Source organism: Mugil cephalus, chromosome 7 (genome assembly GCF_022458985.1).
Source record: "Mugil cephalus isolate CIBA_MC_2020 chromosome 7, CIBA_Mcephalus_1.1, whole genome shotgun sequence".
Lineage (NCBI taxonomy): Eukaryota > Metazoa > Chordata > Actinopteri > Mugiliformes > Mugilidae > Mugil > Mugil cephalus.
Genome location: NC_061776.1, coordinates 27,897,529 through 27,915,946, shown reverse-complemented (window position 1 = coordinate 27,915,946; position 18,418 = coordinate 27,897,529). Strand labels below are relative to the sequence as shown.

The following is an 18,418-nucleotide window of genomic DNA, read 5'->3' as shown; positions in this document are numbered from 1 at the left end:
TCCAAAGAACCTTTCTTAATAGATTTTATTTTAACTAGTCACAGTTTTGCGTGCAATGTGCAAACAGTCAAGTTTAAGGTAAACAACAACATTCTAATTAAGTGCACTCTTGCAAAAGTAGTAACAGAAAGTTTTCTCCCATCTTGAACAGTACCTTATCTTTTGCAAGATAAAAGGTAACTGCTTCTATTACTTCTTTCCATCACTTGCTTGACTTGTCAAACGGAGTGCCTTTGTTAAATGCCTGTGTTAATGTTGACTGTTTTGGTCTTGCTAGCTGCTGCCTCCTCCTGCGGTACCGGTGCCGCTGAGCCCCACACTGTTTGGCTCTCAGCATATTGTTTGAGATGCTTCCTCTTCAAATGATTGAACAGGTTCAATGTGCGAACCTGTTCTGTGCACAGAAGATTTGCCTGCACTTCATCAGTTGAGGAAAATCCAAACCAATTCCATACAATGGATGTGGAATTTTTTTTAGTGACCAACTCTGTTTGGCTTTCAGCCATGGCTCTTCATGCGGCTACCGCTACACACATAAACAAGGAGGCAGGTAACATAGCGCATCACTGCCCATAATTCGCTATGATTGGTTGGTCAGGTTGACGACGTTATACGTCTGGTGTGTCGGTGCATCAGCATAGAACTGCAATTTATAGAATGCGCCGTAGACGATCCCACGAACTCTGCAGTTTGACAGATCGTCTTGACGTTGTAATCGTTCACGATTTAATATATCGTCATATCGCCCACCTCTAGTGACAATAGGGGTAACTCTGGCTCAGCAGGTAAAGCGGTTAGCAGTTAGATCCCCAGAATGTGCCACATACCGAAGTGTCCCTGAACAAGACACTGAACCTCCAGTTGCTCCCAGTGCGTGTCACTGGTGTGTGAGAATGTGTGTGTGCTTGTGTGAGTAAATGGGTAGATGCCACTGTGACTGTAAAGCGCTTTAAGTACGAATAGGCAGAATGATATCTTCTGCAGGATTGTCAAACTCTCCCTGGCCCAAGCAGTCATCCCCACCTGCCTGAAATCTGCCATCATCATCCCTGTACCAAAAAAAGTCACCCCAACCTCAACGATTTCCAGTTGCCCTCACACCAGTTATTGCAAAGTGCTTCGAGAGACTGGCTCTCCAGCACATTCAACCCCCACCAGCTCGCAAACCAGGTGAACCGATCCACAGAGGACGCCATTGATATAGCGATGCACGCTGTGCTGAGCCACATGGAACAACAGCAGAGCTATGCCAGGATGCTCTTTGTGGATTACAGGTCAGTGTTCAACACAATCATCCCAGACATTCTGATCACCAAACTGGACACCCTGGGCCTCCCCCCTCTCACATGCCCCCCTTGGAGGCACTACAGATGTATCCAAGCACAGACAATCAGACTGAAAAACTGTTTCTTTCCGAGAGCAATCACCACCCTGAACTCTTACATGCAACAATCATTATAATAATAGAATATGCAATAACAGACGTCAACTGCATTGATATTTTATTTATTTTTTTGCTGCTACTATGTCTACACTGCCTATTCGACAAACCTTGTGGAATAAATGTTTACACTTTACCACTGCTGCTACACTGTTACCACTGGTGCTATAAAAAAACTATATTTCATAATTTTGTATATTGTATATTTTCAATATTTTCTATTATTAGTATTTTAACTCTAGCCTGTAAATCCTATATGTAATACATTCTTTGCAATATTGTGTTTTTTTGCACTGAAAACGAGAAGCTCTCCAATATGCATGCTGTGTAATGACAATGAAGGGCCTTCTATTCTATTCTATTCTATTCTATTCTATTCTATTCTATTCTATTCTATTCTATTCTATTCTATTCTAAAAGTGAGAAGCAAGACCATTTACCATCACCAGGGGAAAAAATCTATTCGACAAAAATAATGATGCAGTTAAATGGGTTTCGTCGGGTCAGAGCATCCTCTATTAGGGAGTCGATCAGCCTGTGTTAGGCTTTTCACCCTGACTCCTGAATGTCACTCAATCCAGGCAGATGCACAAATATTCACTGCGGTCACAGCTTTTTGATATGATGTTTTCCTTGTTCTCAAATACAAATAATTTACACAGTACACCACTCTTTTTCACAACTTGATTTTTCCGGTCAAACAGCTCTATCGTGCAAAGAATCAACACCAGTATGCACCCCATTATAATCAGTGATCACGCAGCGGTGTCCCTCCACCTTCAAATAGATGCCACCCTAAAACCGTCACAAAGTTGTAGCATCAACACCTCATTACTAAGAGAGCCTGAAATTGACACATTAATAAGGAAGGAATGGAAGTACTTTTAAAATAATACTTTTGAAATAAATGACGTCCCAAATTTACCTCCATCTCTGATCTAGTCACATGTCTGACATTTGCAGCAAAGAAAACCACAGGAAAATCGATTGAGAATCCCGTGACTTATGGTCACATTAATTCCTTTTAAACAAATGGAGCTGATGACGGGTCCAAGATGGTGGTCACACAACTCGTCAGCTCCTAGAGGTGAGAAGACATAAATATGATATTAAGGGTGAAACCTATGATAAAAAAAAAAAAAAAAAAAAAAGCTGAAATTATGAGATCATTGTTTATATTATAGGGTACTTTTTAATCTAATACACACAATAAAGTAAAAATAAAGTAGATTACTATTTACAGTACTATTCCTGCTACAGTGATTTTCTTTACAGTAACCCTTTGTCTATTGTGATTTTTACAGTAATACTCAAACTACTGTGATTTTGTCTCGTGGACAAGGTTTACTGTAACATTTACTCCATTCTACTGTAAAAAATCAAATACAGTAACGTTACTGTGTTTACTACAGTAGATAACCGTAGATTTCACAGCCATTTGTTACAGTTGGCGGTGGTAGTGGTTGGACGGTTGGGCGGTGGATGGGGGTTGTGGGGTTGTGACCTGCTCCAGTCTGTGCTCGCTTGGGCAGTCTCGGTATGCTCGCCATCAACTGCTGTGTGCGCCGGGGCTGTAGGGTTGGTACCCATGTGCTCCCACACTGAGGTTGTGATTCTTGGCGGCTGGACTAGGTCATAATTTGTTGATAATTATCAACAAACTAACTCCCAAGGAGGGCCGGTGATCGTCACATACACTAAAACGATAAAATATTCAGCTGCAAGAATATTGCTGCATCAATCTCATATAATGTTGACACCTTGTGATGTTTAACTGTGTGGACAAATACAGACAAAAAATACCAAAAAATCCTGAAGGAGAATGTCCTGTTCGTGACCTCAAGCTGAAGCAAACTTGGTTTCTGCAGCAGGACAGTGATCCAGCAACAAAGACTTGTCAAAGTCCTGACCTGAATCCTATGAAGGTGCCATGAATTCCAACCATGAATTCTGATGTCTACCAAAAACTCGTAAAGGAGAATGTCTGGCTTCTTTTTGTGACCTCAGACTGAGGCAACCTTGTGTTCTGCAGAAGGACAATGACAAAACACTCGAGTACACCTCTGAATGGATGAAGAAAAACAAAAACAAAATGAAGACTTTGGAGCGGCTTGGACAGATCCTGACCTGAATCCTATGAAGGCATGACCTTAAAAAGGTGGTTGATGCTCGAAAACCCTCCAATGTGGCTCAATCACAAAATCTAATCTATCTAAGTATGCGGGAAATGTTATCCATCTCATCATACTCCGAGATTTCAGTACAGTCTTAATTAAACTAAAGCGCAAATGAGTCTAAGGTTATCAATAACCACTGCATGGCTCCACTCTTGGACCGTACTGTGCAGACTCTGGTGCCAAACTCACAAGATGGCACATCTTGTATGCCTTTAATTATAGGGTCAGTTTTACCAGTTGTGGAAGTGAAGACATGTTACCCAAATACAAAATACAATGAATGAACAGAAGAGAAATCTAAATGAACCCTTTGCCTTCAAGACAGCATCAATTTTTCTAGGTACACAAGGAAGTGAAGACATGTTGCCCATACAGTCTATGGTCCCAAAGTAATTTGCTGGATTTGGAAAATTGTGGGAAGAAGAAACAACCAAAAAAAATAGTTGTCAAAAGAAAAACATAACTAATACATATTTTTTATGTAGTACTAATCAAATTTCATTTTAGAAAATATAAATACATACATTAAATTATTCAATTGCCTCCCCAATTTGTAGCTGAAGAATGTGGTTTTACATGTAACATATATTATTTTTGATTAATATTGTTTCATGAGTAGTATTTTTTTTTCCCCCAGAGATTACTTGTATTTAATTGTACATCCTTGTCATCCTGGCTGCAGGATTTCAACGGAGCACTCCCCCAAACTGCAGATCAGGAGCCACAGTTACCTGCGTGCGGTGAGTGAGGTTTCAATAAATAGAAGCCTGGATACCTTGGACCCCAAAACCCTCCTCGACCCCAAATCGCTGCTGTCCTCACCCCAATACCGCTCACGCAATGAAAGCTACATGAGGGCCATGAGCACCATCAGTCAGGTTAGTTATAGTTCCACCTTTATGTCATATGCCTCATTCAATCATTTCACCAACAGACACCATGGCTTGAAAGGACCTTATAATGGTCAGTGACAAGAATTCTTTAATTCAATTGCATCCCACTTTGTACTAAAAAAAAACACAAAACATCAGAACTATTGATAGCTGGGTCATGGTTATTATGTAGGATTATATATAATTGTACAGAATACAAGTATACATGATGTTACATAATTGCGATAATTTTACTGTAACCTTTCTAAACACACTCCAGTAACATTGTTTTCATAGTTGTTGTCAGAACAGCCTCGTCTTCTACTTGTCTTGAAGCTTTTCCCAAGGTGCTAATTAGCAAGACTGAGTAATAATTAGTAATAATTAGTAGCTAATATGGATAGCCAAAAAATTGCTTTCTTTACAGTTAATTTGTATTTAAAACACAATTCAGTTAATGCTGAAAACTAGTCATTGCTAAATGCCTTCAAATACTTCATCCCAGTTCTTTTGCACAGTGCATCGCCTGCATTCTTACATTGTTAGGGCTACACTGAGAATAAGATTCATGTGATTCATGGGAATCATGTGAGTGGTTCCGCCCTTCCATGCCCAATTTTGGATTATCCAAGCAGGGGTAAAGCGAAAGTGGAATAAAGCGCAGCAAAATGTGCCCATGTTTTTTTTAAGGATCCCCATTAGCTGAATGCAAATGCAGCAATCAGCTAGTCTTCCTGGCATCCACACCTTGCATATAATACATTACACCACATTAGATGTCAAAACATACACTTTTGACAATGTGCATTTATAAGATACAAAGTGTATGTATATATTAAATTTAAACAAAAAAAATAAAGAGGAAACTTTGAAAAAAAAAATTATTACATTCAGTCATTTCAGATTAAAATGGGCACAGTGTAGACTACATACGAAAGTAGGATACTAAGTAAATTAGTATATTGAAAATGTCCTGCATGTCCTTTTTAAAGGATGATTTATTTTTAATTACACAGATTTTGAAAGGTAAACCATTATTGCTCTGTAAATGATAAAGCTGGTGTTGTGTTTATGTGTGTTATTGCAATAAATGATTTAGTGTAATAAAAAAAAAAATGGTCCAAGTGGATGGTGAATTTGGCAACTAACCCAGCATATGTGATTGTACATAAGGAGAACACTTCTTGTAACTGCAATGCCCGGGCCCATTTTACTGACACATGTATTTATGTACTCAATCCACGATAGATGACAATCCAGGAATAGGCCCAGCAATTTAGTTTTGTTTGTACCCGTTTTATGGGTTCACCAGATAGATGGATAGATCCAGTTTAGACTTAGACATCTCTTTATACTGTGACCCGTAAACAATGCCTTTACATTTGGATATATTCAGGACTAATGTATTTCTTTTAATCCAGTCATATACTTTATTTAATTCACTAGACAAAACGTGATTTAATTCTTGACATATAGTTGCTGCTTAATGCACAGTAGAATCATCTGCATACACTGTTATTCACAGCTAGGGGCAGATCATTAATAAAAATTGAGAACAGGAGTGGTCCCAGACGATGTGTGCCACATATTAAACTACTGTAATATGTTAAACTACCATTAAAAAAAATTAAGTTCTGGAAGAAAGATGACTCTTCATCGTGATTGCAGTTTGACTAAAACCATAACACTTCAGCTTGTCAATTAAAATATCGTGATCAATGACATCAAATCCGATACTGAAATCTAACATAACTGCTCCTGCTTTTTTGGAATCCCTCTCAACCAATCATCAGTTATTTGTACAAGAGCTGTACAAGTCAAGTGACCCTTTCGGTATGCATGTTGATATTTGATACTCAAGTCAAGTAAAAGTCAAGTCAAATACAGGATTGAAATGACCTCCCTCAAAGGCTTACAGTACAGCAAGTAAACAAAAAAAATTAAAGATAAAACATTGAGAATATATAAAATATAAAGTCAGGAAAGGAGCCACAGTGTCTGCATGCGCCGCCATCTTGAAGATGCGCTGTCATCTTGAAGTTTTTATGGTTAAAGTAATCCTGAACCTGAATATGGATTATCCTTTCCATAACCTTGCCAAGTGCAGGTAGAATACTTATAGATCTACTATTAGGCCTACAAAAAGGTACCTTATTATCCATAATGGATATTTTTTTTCCTTCCTTCCACAGTCTAGGATATACCCCAGTAAACAGACATTTATTAACAATGTGACTTAAAGGACCTGAAATGTAATCAGCAGCAACACTTAATTTACTGTCTAGATTATCAGTGCCTACACTGCCATATTTTGGAACATGTGTTGAAGTGCATGTTTGGTTATATTATGCATTTCGATTCTTGTCAACAAACTTCATGTTCAGAAATAAATTTGTCTTATTAACAACTATGCTATCCTAAACATATATATCCAATCCCCCCTTTCTGTATGAGAGCACTACTGTTGTTGGGAAGGTATTAGATTAGTGAACTATACAAGGTGCCATGCAATGTTATCACAACGAAAACCCACGCTGTAGTTTATTTGAATCAATCCCACGTGCACTGTCCTGCTGGCAAGAAAACACACTAGAGCGCCAAATGTGGAGAGAGCTACTACTGAGTTATGTCTTCTAAAACAATCAATTCAATTTAGAGGTTTCAGCTTTACCATTTTTCCCTATTGTCCAACTGTACCATGTGAGGTATGCAGCAGATCATTCATGAGTGACCACATGGATACTAAAGAAACCTTTAAGAGGGGATTTACTGGCTTAACCCATGGCAAATGGCCTATGACCAAAATACAAGCATTGTTTAATTATGTTTTGAGGTAATGCTGACACAGATTTGTTAGATAAAAGGAAGATGTTACCAAGGCGTGACCATCCTGTCAGTTTTGACAATTGTAATTGTCCTGTGGTGGACTATGGTTCTTTTGCTTTCCTCTCACCCTGCCTTGGGTGTGTCCTGCTTTTGCCTTCTCCAAAATGTTATCTACTTATCATTTCCACCATGTGGGCCTCTTCTGAGAAGGTGGAAGTTTCCGCCGAAACATGTGAAGGTATGAGTAATCTTCCTATTATCTAAAGCCCGTTTTTCATCTGCAATGTGAAAGGGCCCATACGGGTTTCCGACCCAGGCCAAATGACCTGGCAACCGACCCAGGATTTTACTGGCTCAGCCCAGAGTCGATGTGAACAGGAATGCCGTAACAACCCACTATTCCCATCCATTTTGTCGATGGACGGCCTGTCAAACTGTGTGTTTACAGAATCTCAAGGGCTGTGAGCAGCTCAAAAGCAGAGCAAAGTTTTGGTCTACTCCCATAAGACACCGATCTCTGAAGGGCAGAGGTTTTTGTTCCATTTTTTTTTCAATCAAACTAATCAAATGTCTTGTTCCATGATTGTTAGTGGAAGCACACAGGTGACTTAGCCCTGCGTCATGTTCAGGAAATTGCACTGATCAGGGAATGCATGCGCGACTGTGTTTATATGCAGGTTTTATAGCAATATCCCACACTTTTTGACAATCATGGCAGTGTACTGGCAAGACTGTGAAATCTGCGAGCTGCTCTGCATCCGAGGTAAAGAGGAGATTTGGCGGCAGATATCGGGCACTGTGCAGGACACACTGATTTATTTGAATATCAGCAGCCTTTGAAAGAGTGGGGGTACATTCGTAAGGTCATCAACAAACTGAAAGCATTTAAAAAATACACCATTCTCTCCATTGTTTACCTCACAGTGTAGTGTATTTAAATGTGTAATGATGACGTTGTCGACGTGATGACTTATGAGAGGGACAAAAAAACAGGCACACAGCTCTCACAGTGCGAAGTCAGAACCCGGGCTTCTGGCAATGTGAAAGCACACCAAAAATGGGTCGAACCGGGTCTTAAAATCCTGTGTTGACCCAGTATTTTCGATGTGAAAGAAGAAAAATAGAAATAGAAAAGAAATTTGTGTCTGAAGAAAGGTAAATGGTAACATATTATTAATTGGAAAGACACAATGAACACCATTGAGCTATTAAAACTTTGTGTCTGCATCATTTTTGGTGAACTTACTCCTGCTTTGAATCTCAACCCCAACCCTAATTACCATTACCATCCTGCCTCTAGAAACCATTTCAGTGGCCTCTGGCTCTATCCATAAAATCCCTTTTGAGCAACTCATCAATATGTCACTTTGAATTTCAGCAGAGATCTATGAAATTACAAGTAGTTTTCAATATAAGTCATAAAAATGAACAGTCATATGACGATTGTTAAAATAAAATGCAAAATAAAAATTATAAGCAAACTCCTCATAGGATGCTGTAGTAGGTTTTGTATGCTGTTTGTGTCGGTAGAGACATGATTTGATACCATAGCTGAACAATGCACATCCTTGCAGGTTCTGTCTAGGCCTGTCTGATAATTTTCAGACTCAAAAAGAACATGTTTGCAGTAACATTGGTTTTTCCCCAGCTCTGTTTCAAAGATTGTATGTATGTGGGGCTGTGTGATGACAACGCTGCATTTCCAACCACTACCATAACCAGCATCTTGGACTTCCCCCTTGACCCATTTTAAGCAGCACTGATTATAGGTAGTGGATGGAAAAGGGACCTATTTAAGACACTTGCTGTTAGTTGACGACAACACTACAAGCGGATCATCAACTAGAGCTATGTAGCCATTCTTCTGATCAGACTGACTGAAATATAACCACACCTGCCAGCACATGCAATAAAAAGTTATTAAAAAGTTATTTACTCTCATACATGACAAACTGTGTATCCTCATTCAGTCAGCAACATAAAACACTTTCAGACACCATCGAAATCCTCATCACTATTCTGGCCACAAAACTGTCCACCCATTGTCCACCCACTTCACTCTTCTCTCAATTTGTCCACTGTTGTTTATCTGCCTGCCCCTAATCTGATGTCCTCTTCTACAGCTGAGTGAGGTAGAAGTGAATGGCCAAATTGAGCAGGTGTGTGAGCAGCTCTACAGTGAGATGCAGTCCCAGGCAATGGAGGCTGCTATGGACAGCATGGACACCATGGACACTCTCCCCATGCCAGGGTGCTTCCGGATGCGAAGCCACAGCTATGTAAGGGCAATCGACCAAGGTTGTGCTGGGGAAGAGGAAGGGGAAGGAGGAAGACCGCTGCTCTTGCTACCCTCCTCCCCACCACGCACATCTGCCACTACTGTCAGGACCATACAGAGCAGCACAGGTAGGGAACAGAAGTTCATACTGAATTTGGTTTCATGCGGTTTCTTGTTTTTTTTTTTTGTTGTTTTTTTTGTTTGTTTGTTTTTTTGTGTTTCCTAACAGAGGTCACAAGGAAATGTCTGGTCTAGTCTTGTCTAGTCTAGCAATACATACAGTATTTGACAGAAATGCTGGCTTTCACAAAGATGGTAAAGAAAAAAAAAACTGAAGTGTCACAATTTATTTCACTTTCCTTGCGAGCTTTTTGTCAGTGTCTTAACTAAACCAACACATGGGTAGCGTATGGCACATCAGTTTCTGTAAGGGATATTCCGAGATGTCATTTAACCTTTTTCAGGTGCTCAAGCTCAGCATATGTTCTCACCTCCAATTTTAATACCAGTAGGTTAGATCTGACTGGTAATCACTCCATTGTATCAGTTTTCTAACTAAAGAAATCTTAATATCTAATGGAGAATCACAATCGGGACATGAAAACTTTTGAGTTTTTGAGTGACTATAACTCCCTGTGACACTCCTGAACACAGTATTGCATAGTCATAGTCCAGTCAAGGAGAGAGTAGGAAATATCCTCTTTGCAGTTGTTTGTTAACGTGCACTCCTAAGTCTGAATGCCATTCATTATTGCATTTGCCTTTTGAATGAAACTATTTTAGGTGTTGAGATTACCTTTCCAACAGTACGTCTATATCTCTATATCTCCAAAGAACTTGCTGTGCATTAAATGCCACAAATGGCTGCATTGACATGACATGTACAATAGCAGTTTTGCATCAGAGATAACTTAAAGGAAATTAGTTTATTCTAATGATTGTGATTCGTATGTTCTTATTTGTAACTTTCTCACTTTAACGGTTTTCCCTGTCCTAGCCCAGCACGTTTGATCCTAACATCCTTTTTGCTTGTGATGCATGCTGGACTGGCACATTGTACCATACTATTCTTGTTTGAAAATCTGATGATAAGATTCATTTGTTCTATTAGTTCTCACTCTATATGTTTATTAATTATTTTATTAGGTCTTTTAGAAGGTATGAATGTCTGAATGTTGTGTCTGTGTCTTGGTTCTCCAAGTTCTTCAAATTAAAACAATCCAAAAACAATGGTCATTTGTGGCAAAGAAAACTTTAGTACAAATCATGTTTTATATGGAGGAATTGTGGAAGACTGTAGATCACAGGTTTAACACGGTCAACGCATCATTTTGTTATTTTTTAATCCGGATTAACAGATAACAGTGCTTGTTGTAGGAATCCCTTTGAGAAAAGGCTTTTAATTATTATGGTAATTAGCACAAATGGATCGTATTGACAATTTTGCACTCGCGTCTATTAGTTCAGCAGCAATCTCTGGGTCAGCCACAGTACTCCCTTGTGCTCAGTAGTACCTTAATGTAATCCTACACACACACACACACACACACACACACACAGAATTATCAAAAATATTATAAAATGCTAACAGATGCAATTGCGTCATAAATGCACTGTGCACTCAATGTAAATTGTAGCATGACCCAACTGATTATCTGAAAGCAAAAAAATTGAGTTTTTGTGCATGGTATTTGGATGATAACATAAAGAGTGGATGCCACACTGGGCTTTAAGTCACTGATTTTAGAATTGTCTTGGCTGTAACTGAACTGGCTCAAATGGATGACCTACATTTGATGAACTTCTGCAAACTCTCATACAGTTGACCAAGATGATATATGGAGGCACACACATGCAGATAGGCACAAATGTGTGTGTATATGTTTTTCACTCATGCACACTCTCGCACATCCTTCTTCTGCAGTCACATAGTACAGTGGATGATCTGCTCCACTTCCACATGATTGGAGATTGTGCTGATAAATGTTCCTCCAATGTTCACTGAACTGAATTAACCACTGAAGCCTATTGCACAACTAAACTATTACCAAAGGATTTTCACAATTTTCTTTGTTAAAATTTTCATTGACTCAGATATTTGTGGTTAACCACATCATGTACTCCTTGATTTTAATCAGTGCTTTTGGAAATCTGTTTAATGTCTTTAGATGCAACCATTGACATGGCCTTGCTCTTAGTAGTCAATCCTGATACCTGGATGCAGTGACTGTATAACATTATGAACAGATTTAGACCTGGTTTGGTTAAGCTTGGTCACTTTTCCAAAACTTTATTTATTGAGTTTTTTCCTTTTCTCAACAAACAATGCACAATGAACACAACAGGCATACAGACATAAATCCCTTTCCCTCCCTCTCATAACCAACAGTCCTCTCGGAGTAAAACAAATCAGTAAAAAAAAAAAAAAAACAAATAGAAAATTATTAAAGAATAATATACATAATTAAAAATAATATATTAAATAATAGTAATAATGATAAGAATTGGAAAAAAAAATGTTACAGAGTTACAAAACATGGTCACCATCCTATTTCACTCTCCCATTTCATAGCCACTATGTTCTAGCTGTGGTACAAGATTCAAACCATTCTACAGGGGTATTGGTGCTTATCTGTTCCCAGGCATTTGTATATTCATATCATTCATAAAAATAAGAAAAGGCATCCATAACTTATAAAAATCCTCAACTTTCCCTCTTACGATGTAGGTCAATTTTTCTAGTGCCAGGTTGCAAGACATCTCCTTAACCCACTGTCTAGATTCAGGTCTTTGAGTATCCTTCCAGGTTAAAGCAATTACACGTTTAGCTTGCATCAAACAGAAATTGATTAGTTTGCGTTTCTTTGTATTTACTGGAAAATCTTCAGGATATATATGTAATAAACACATTTTGGCTTCAATGGGGACAACACTCTCTGTCAATTTAGAAGTGAGCTCCAGCACCTCTTTCCAGAATATCAGAATTTTTCGGCATTCCCACATACAATGATAGAGTGTGCCAGTTTCTTCAGTGCACTTATTACAAGTATCAGGGATCTCAGGGTTAAAATTATGTATTTTAACTTGGGTAATATAGGTCCTGAACAACCACTTATATTGCAATAATTTAAATCTAGTGTTTATAGTTTGGGTTTGGGCGTGAAGACATGCCTTCTCCCAGTCCTCCACAGAGATGTTTGCCTGAAGATCATTCTTCCATGCAGTTAAATACGAAATTGAGTTCTCTTTGGAGCCTGCTAATATTATGTTATAAAACTTTGATAACTGTCCTCTATCATATAAATGGTTAACTGTGAATTTTTCAAGAGTGGACATAATAGGTTCTGAGGTGGTTTTCATTTGGGAATATATAAAGCTTCTAATTTGCAAGTACTTAAAAAAGTGCTTTCTGGGAAGGTCATGTTTATCTATTAATTGTTGGAATGACATTAGAGTCCCTTCATTATATAAATCTTTTATTTTACTTAGTCCTTTTTCTGTCCAATGTTTGAATCCCATATCGCATCTCCCCGCTTTGAAGTTTTCATTTCCCCAAATAGGTGTGAAACTTGAGAGTTTAGGGGCATCATTTAAAAATTTGTGGGCCTCGTGCCAGATTGATATTGTATTTTTTTAGGAATGGATTATGTGCCCGTTTTGTAAGTAATTTGGTTGGCGCAGAGTAAAGGTACAGGTGCAGTGGCAGTTCTAATGTGTTATTCTCTATCTCTATCCAAGATGGAGCCTCCGTTGTGAAAAAGTATTACATGGCTGCACGGAGTTGGGCTGCCCAATAATAAAGTTTCATATGTGGTAGTCTTAGTCCACCACGTTCATATGGTAGATGTAAAAGGGAGAGTCGCAGCCTAGGTCGCTTATATTCCATATAAAGTATGTGAAATGTTGGAGAAAAGTGTGGAGAAGAAAGAAGCGGGCAGAGGAAGTGGGATAGACTGAAAAAGATATAAAAATTTGGGCAGGATAGACATCTTAATAATGTTAATACGTCCTATCATAGAAACAGGCATTGAACTCCATTTCTCCAGAGAATCTCCTACTTCTTTCAACAGAGGGATCTCAGGGTTAAAATTATGTAATTTAACTGGGGTAATATAGGTCCTGAACAACCACATATCATAGAAACAGGCATTGAACTCCATTTCTCCAGAGAATCTCCTACTTCTTTCAACAGAGGGTCATAATTGAAGAAGCTGGCAAAGCACCTTAATTGAGGTTCCCAGATTTTTTAAAAACGCAACAATATCATCTGCAAATAGAGACAAACGATGCTCTGTCTTACCTATAGTCATACCAGTGATTTCAGCTGACTGACGAATAGACATGGCCAATGGTTCGATGGCAAATAAAAATAATAGAGGAGACATGGGACAGCCTTGTCGTGTGGATCTATAAAGATTAAAGGGCTTTGAAAATTGGCTGTTTGTTTTGATTTCTGCTAGTGGTTCATTGTACAATAATTGAATCCATTTGAGATATGTTTCCCCTAAACCAAATCTTCTAAGTACATTAAAAAGGTACCCCCATTCAATCCTGTCAAATGCCTTTTCAGCATCTAATGACAGAACCACATGGTCCCTGGCATTTTTTTTTTTTTTTTCATATAAAATATTTAACAGCCTGCGTGTGTTATGAAATGCCTGTCTGCCCTGTACAAACCCATTTTGATCATTGACAATTAGGTTGGGAATGATAGTTTCTATTCGCCTGGCCAGTGCCTTGCAAAGTATTTTGGTATCACATGACATTAGCGATATAGGACGGTACGATGTTCTTTCCAAGGGGGATTTTCCTGGTTTCAACAAAAGGGAGATTACTGCAGATCTTAAGGATGAAGGTAGTATTCCTTTTTCAAGTGATTCATTAAACATCTCAAGAAGATGTGGTAACAATTTTCCGGAGAACTTCTTATATATTTCTATTGGTATGCTATCTGGCCCGGGAGCCTTTCCACTGCTCATGTTCTTTAAAGCATCAGATAGTTCTACAACGCTTAAGTTTTTGTCAAGGTTTGTCTTGTCCTCCTCGGACAGTGTTGGGAATTGAAGCTGGTCTAAAAAATCATTCTCTTTTTGTGAGCTACCTGGAGATTCAGATTTATATAGACCTTCATAATATTTCTTAAATGCAGTATTTATTTCAATTGGATCTACTAGTTCTTTCCCATCCTCTAATATGATGGAGTTGATGGCTCTATCTGTTTGTATCTTCTTAATTCTCCATGCTAACAACTTTCCAGCTTTTTCTCCCTGATCATAATATGATTGTTTTAACCACAACAAATTTGAAGCTATTTTATTTGTAGTTAATTCGTTGTATTGGGCTTTCAATTGTAGAAGTTCCTGCTGTTTTTCTGGAGCATCACTGTCATAGAGCTCCTGTTCTAAATCCCTTACTTTTTGTTCTAGGGCGTTCAATTGTGCATAATGTACCTTGGATTTATATTTTGTATAGCTTATTATCTCACCCCTTAAATATGCCTTGAAAGCCTCCCATTTTATTGAAGCGCTGGTTTGATTTGTGTTCAAAGAGAAGTATTCATCAATTTTCCCATCCAGAAACTTCACAAAATCAGGGTACTGGCATAGTGACCAAACACACTTTCCCACACCCAAAATTGAGAATATTGTCCGAGCCTCAGTAGAGTTTTAAGTATTTTTCAGAAAGTTAGCGACGAGCCGAGGTGCTGCGACTTGTCAGCAGCGCTCCATAACCGGAAGTCCAGCTTGGTCACTTTTAGTTGCATGTGGCAAAATTTAAAAGGTTGTGGTCTAACTGAAACAATCCCAATGTATGGATCACAATGGTCTGTTTCAATGTACTCAATGTCTTTAGCTCTAAGTCCACAGACTTCAAGGCAGGCTCTTTGAAGATCCTTTTCAGGGAAAATGAGACTAAGCTTGTATGTATTTGTACATATGCATCCAATGCTGCTGCTCTCTTCGAGAAGCAGGGGTGGGATGGTTGGAATCACTCTCACATAAGTCCTTTTTGTTGAGAACTGATTCTGCTGAGTGTAGGTCTTCTACAGTTACTACACTGCTCAAAAAAATTAGAAGACCACTGTTTAATCAGAATAAAGCATCAAGTCAGATAAACTTCTGGGATCTTGTCAGTTAAGAAGCGGATGGGGTTGTTCATCAGTTTCAGCTGCTTTGGGTTTATTGAAATTAATAACAGCACCTGTAATTAATTTCATTAAACCCAAAAGTGCATTAATGAGATGACCCCCAAAACAAAGGTTTGCTTTGTCTCCCAGCACAGTCTCAAGAGCATGGAGGAGATTCCAGGAGACAGGCAGTTACTCAAGGAGAGCTGCCCTGATGTTGTCAGGCATGCATAAAAGCACATGGGGGCATAACAAAAATGTGTGTACCATTAAATCTCTAACCATTTCTGCTATTTGACCTGATCTGATTAATATCCCAGAAGTTTACCTGACTTGGTGCTATACTCTGATTAATTAATTAATGTATTTTAGTTGTGTATGTAGTTGTATTCCATATCACTTAAAAGTCCACCTAAGGAGAGGCTTAAAAATCCTAAAAGTCTTTTCTGTAACATACAATAAAGAAGCCAAGAAATTTCTAAATATATTATCACTTCAGTCAGTTCAAAAACTAATTCTTTAAAGGAAGAGGTGAAATATCAATCTTTCAAAACAAGCCTCAGTAAATATTTAGCATTCTGGTGACGCATCCAAACATATAAAAAAAATGCCCTGACCCTGTCCAAAGGCAACATGAATATTCTGCTGAAACACTTGAATTGCAACAAGCCAGCTCTGTCTGAGGATAAGCAGGGGAAAAGGAGACAGGCATCATGGTGGAATGCTACATAGTTTAGAGTGAAGCTTCTCTCGGTAAATTCACATATACAGGAAAAGCCTCTGTGTATAAGGATTATCCTCGTGTTTAATGTTTAGCCTCAGGGCACTTTAAAGTCACTTAAAGTTTGCTCCTCTCAGTCTCAGGAGGATGTTGAAGATAGATGCAATGGCAGTTGTCACTTATCTGTAATGGTTTCTCTACTTGCAGCTAATTTGCAACAACAGTAACTGTGTTTTCTATTAAGTGCAACAGAATCTAGGTTACCAAGGTTTTCTGGCCAAACTCCATTCCAAATTAAGATCTCCGTACACTGTTAAAAATTTTCCTGTAAAAAAAACAGTAAACAACTAGCACCCCGGTTGCCATTATGTCACCGTAAAATTAGTATCTTTTTACTGTCGCTTACTTTACAGTTTTGTTCTGTTCATGAAAAATACAGTATAACTGGTTGTTAAAATTACTTTCACAGTATTTTACAATTAAATGACTATTTAGTTTGTATTATTTATACATTTTAATAAACTATTTAAAAAAAATAAAAAAATAGTCCAGCTCTCGTCATCTCCTCTGATGTACCGCTAGCTATTCACTAGCTACCCGCTGAGCTTACATTACAGCTAGCCTTAACACGGAATGAGCTAATCCCCAACACAAAGGATAACTTCTCCGGTGTTTGTTATATCGACCCTGATTCACACCGTTGAATGAGGACTGATCCTCCGTACAGGCTGTTCAATACGCTTACCGGAGGCAGCTCTAACTCAACAGGCCCTGTTTTTTGGGCCTGTGCCGGTAAGTCCCGCTTCCCATCTTGCTGACCTACTGTGGGATTTATAACTGAGTTTTTCCGCTGTGGGTTCCCATTGTGGAGCCCTTGCGAGTAAGTCTTGCTCAGTGCCACAGCTTACATCCCTCACCTAACACAACAACACATGCCCTGTGTTGCGTTCACCTTTACTGGCCACAGCTATTTGTGTTTCCTTAGCATTCATCACATACAGTCTGCTATCAATCGTGGCTCCACTCACCTCATCATCCTGTGGCAACTGCACCTGCCTCACTGAGAAAGTTGCCGAGCTTGAAGGACACACTTCCAACCTGTATCAGATCCGCGAGGCTGAGTTGTTAATGGACACAGTCACATTCGATCCACTGGGACCCGAAGCCACTTCTCCTGCCGCTACTATTTCTCCTCCGGACATCAACCTCCACAACCACTGGATGCACCAAGGTGCCAAGCCCAAAGTTCAGGACTTCTCCACCCCATCTACACCTGAATCCTGCTCGCTGATCACTAGTCAAGACAGAAGAGGGCGCCGCTCCTAAACATTACATCCACTTGGAAAAAATAGATTTTCCCCTCTGGACCAAGATGATCCTACTCCTCTCGCAGAGGAACCCCGACCCTCTCCCCCGGTTCCACACCAACTACGCCGCTCCATGCCGTTGTTTACATTCGTGCCCCGGCATGCATCTCGAATATCAGAGTCAACTGCCTCATTGAAGCCCGCGTCCCAAGTGGAGCTTCAGCAGCCCTCTGTGCCATCAACCACTCGAGATACACACATCTGGGCTCATCCCTCTCTGGTCCGGCGCAAGTGGCCCAGCACCCCGTGAAGCACAGCACCACCACCTCTACCAACGCCCGCTCCAACTTGGGGAAAGCGCTCCGCTTCTCCTCTAAGAATGGGCCTCAGTCAGCGCGTATGTGTCACTCCTGACCCCCGCTTTTTTTCCGTCGGTGGGTCTCGGAGGCAACAGGCTGCTGAGGATATTCCTGACGACTGCTCCCCTGTTCTTGTTTTTGGAACCCATGTCCAGAGATCACAATCTGCTCAGCCTCTCCTGACCGGGCGCAGTCCGTCACCGTGACATGCACGCATCCCACATCTCTCCAACGCCCAGCTCCAACTTGGGTCGCTCCGCTTTCTTAGTGGGACCCATCAGCGGAAATTTCACTCCTGAGCCCGCTTTTT

At 39.5% G+C, this 18,418-nt stretch overlaps 1 protein-coding gene across 4 annotated transcripts in view; it reads left to right on the top strand.

The window, feature by feature from the left end:
- Positions 1–18,418, top strand: part of dlgap1a (discs, large (Drosophila) homolog-associated protein 1a) — a 112,499-nt gene that overhangs the window by 58,230 nt on the left and 35,851 nt on the right. For all 4 annotated transcript variants that reach the window (XM_047589741.1, XM_047589740.1, XM_047589739.1 and 1 more), the window contains exons 5-6: positions 4,301–4,496; positions 9,440–9,722. In XM_047589741.1, coding sequence (XP_047445697.1) covers positions 4,301–4,496; positions 9,440–9,722 — 479 coding nt within the window. The remainder of the gene's footprint in view (positions 1–4,300; positions 4,497–9,439; positions 9,723–18,418) is intronic.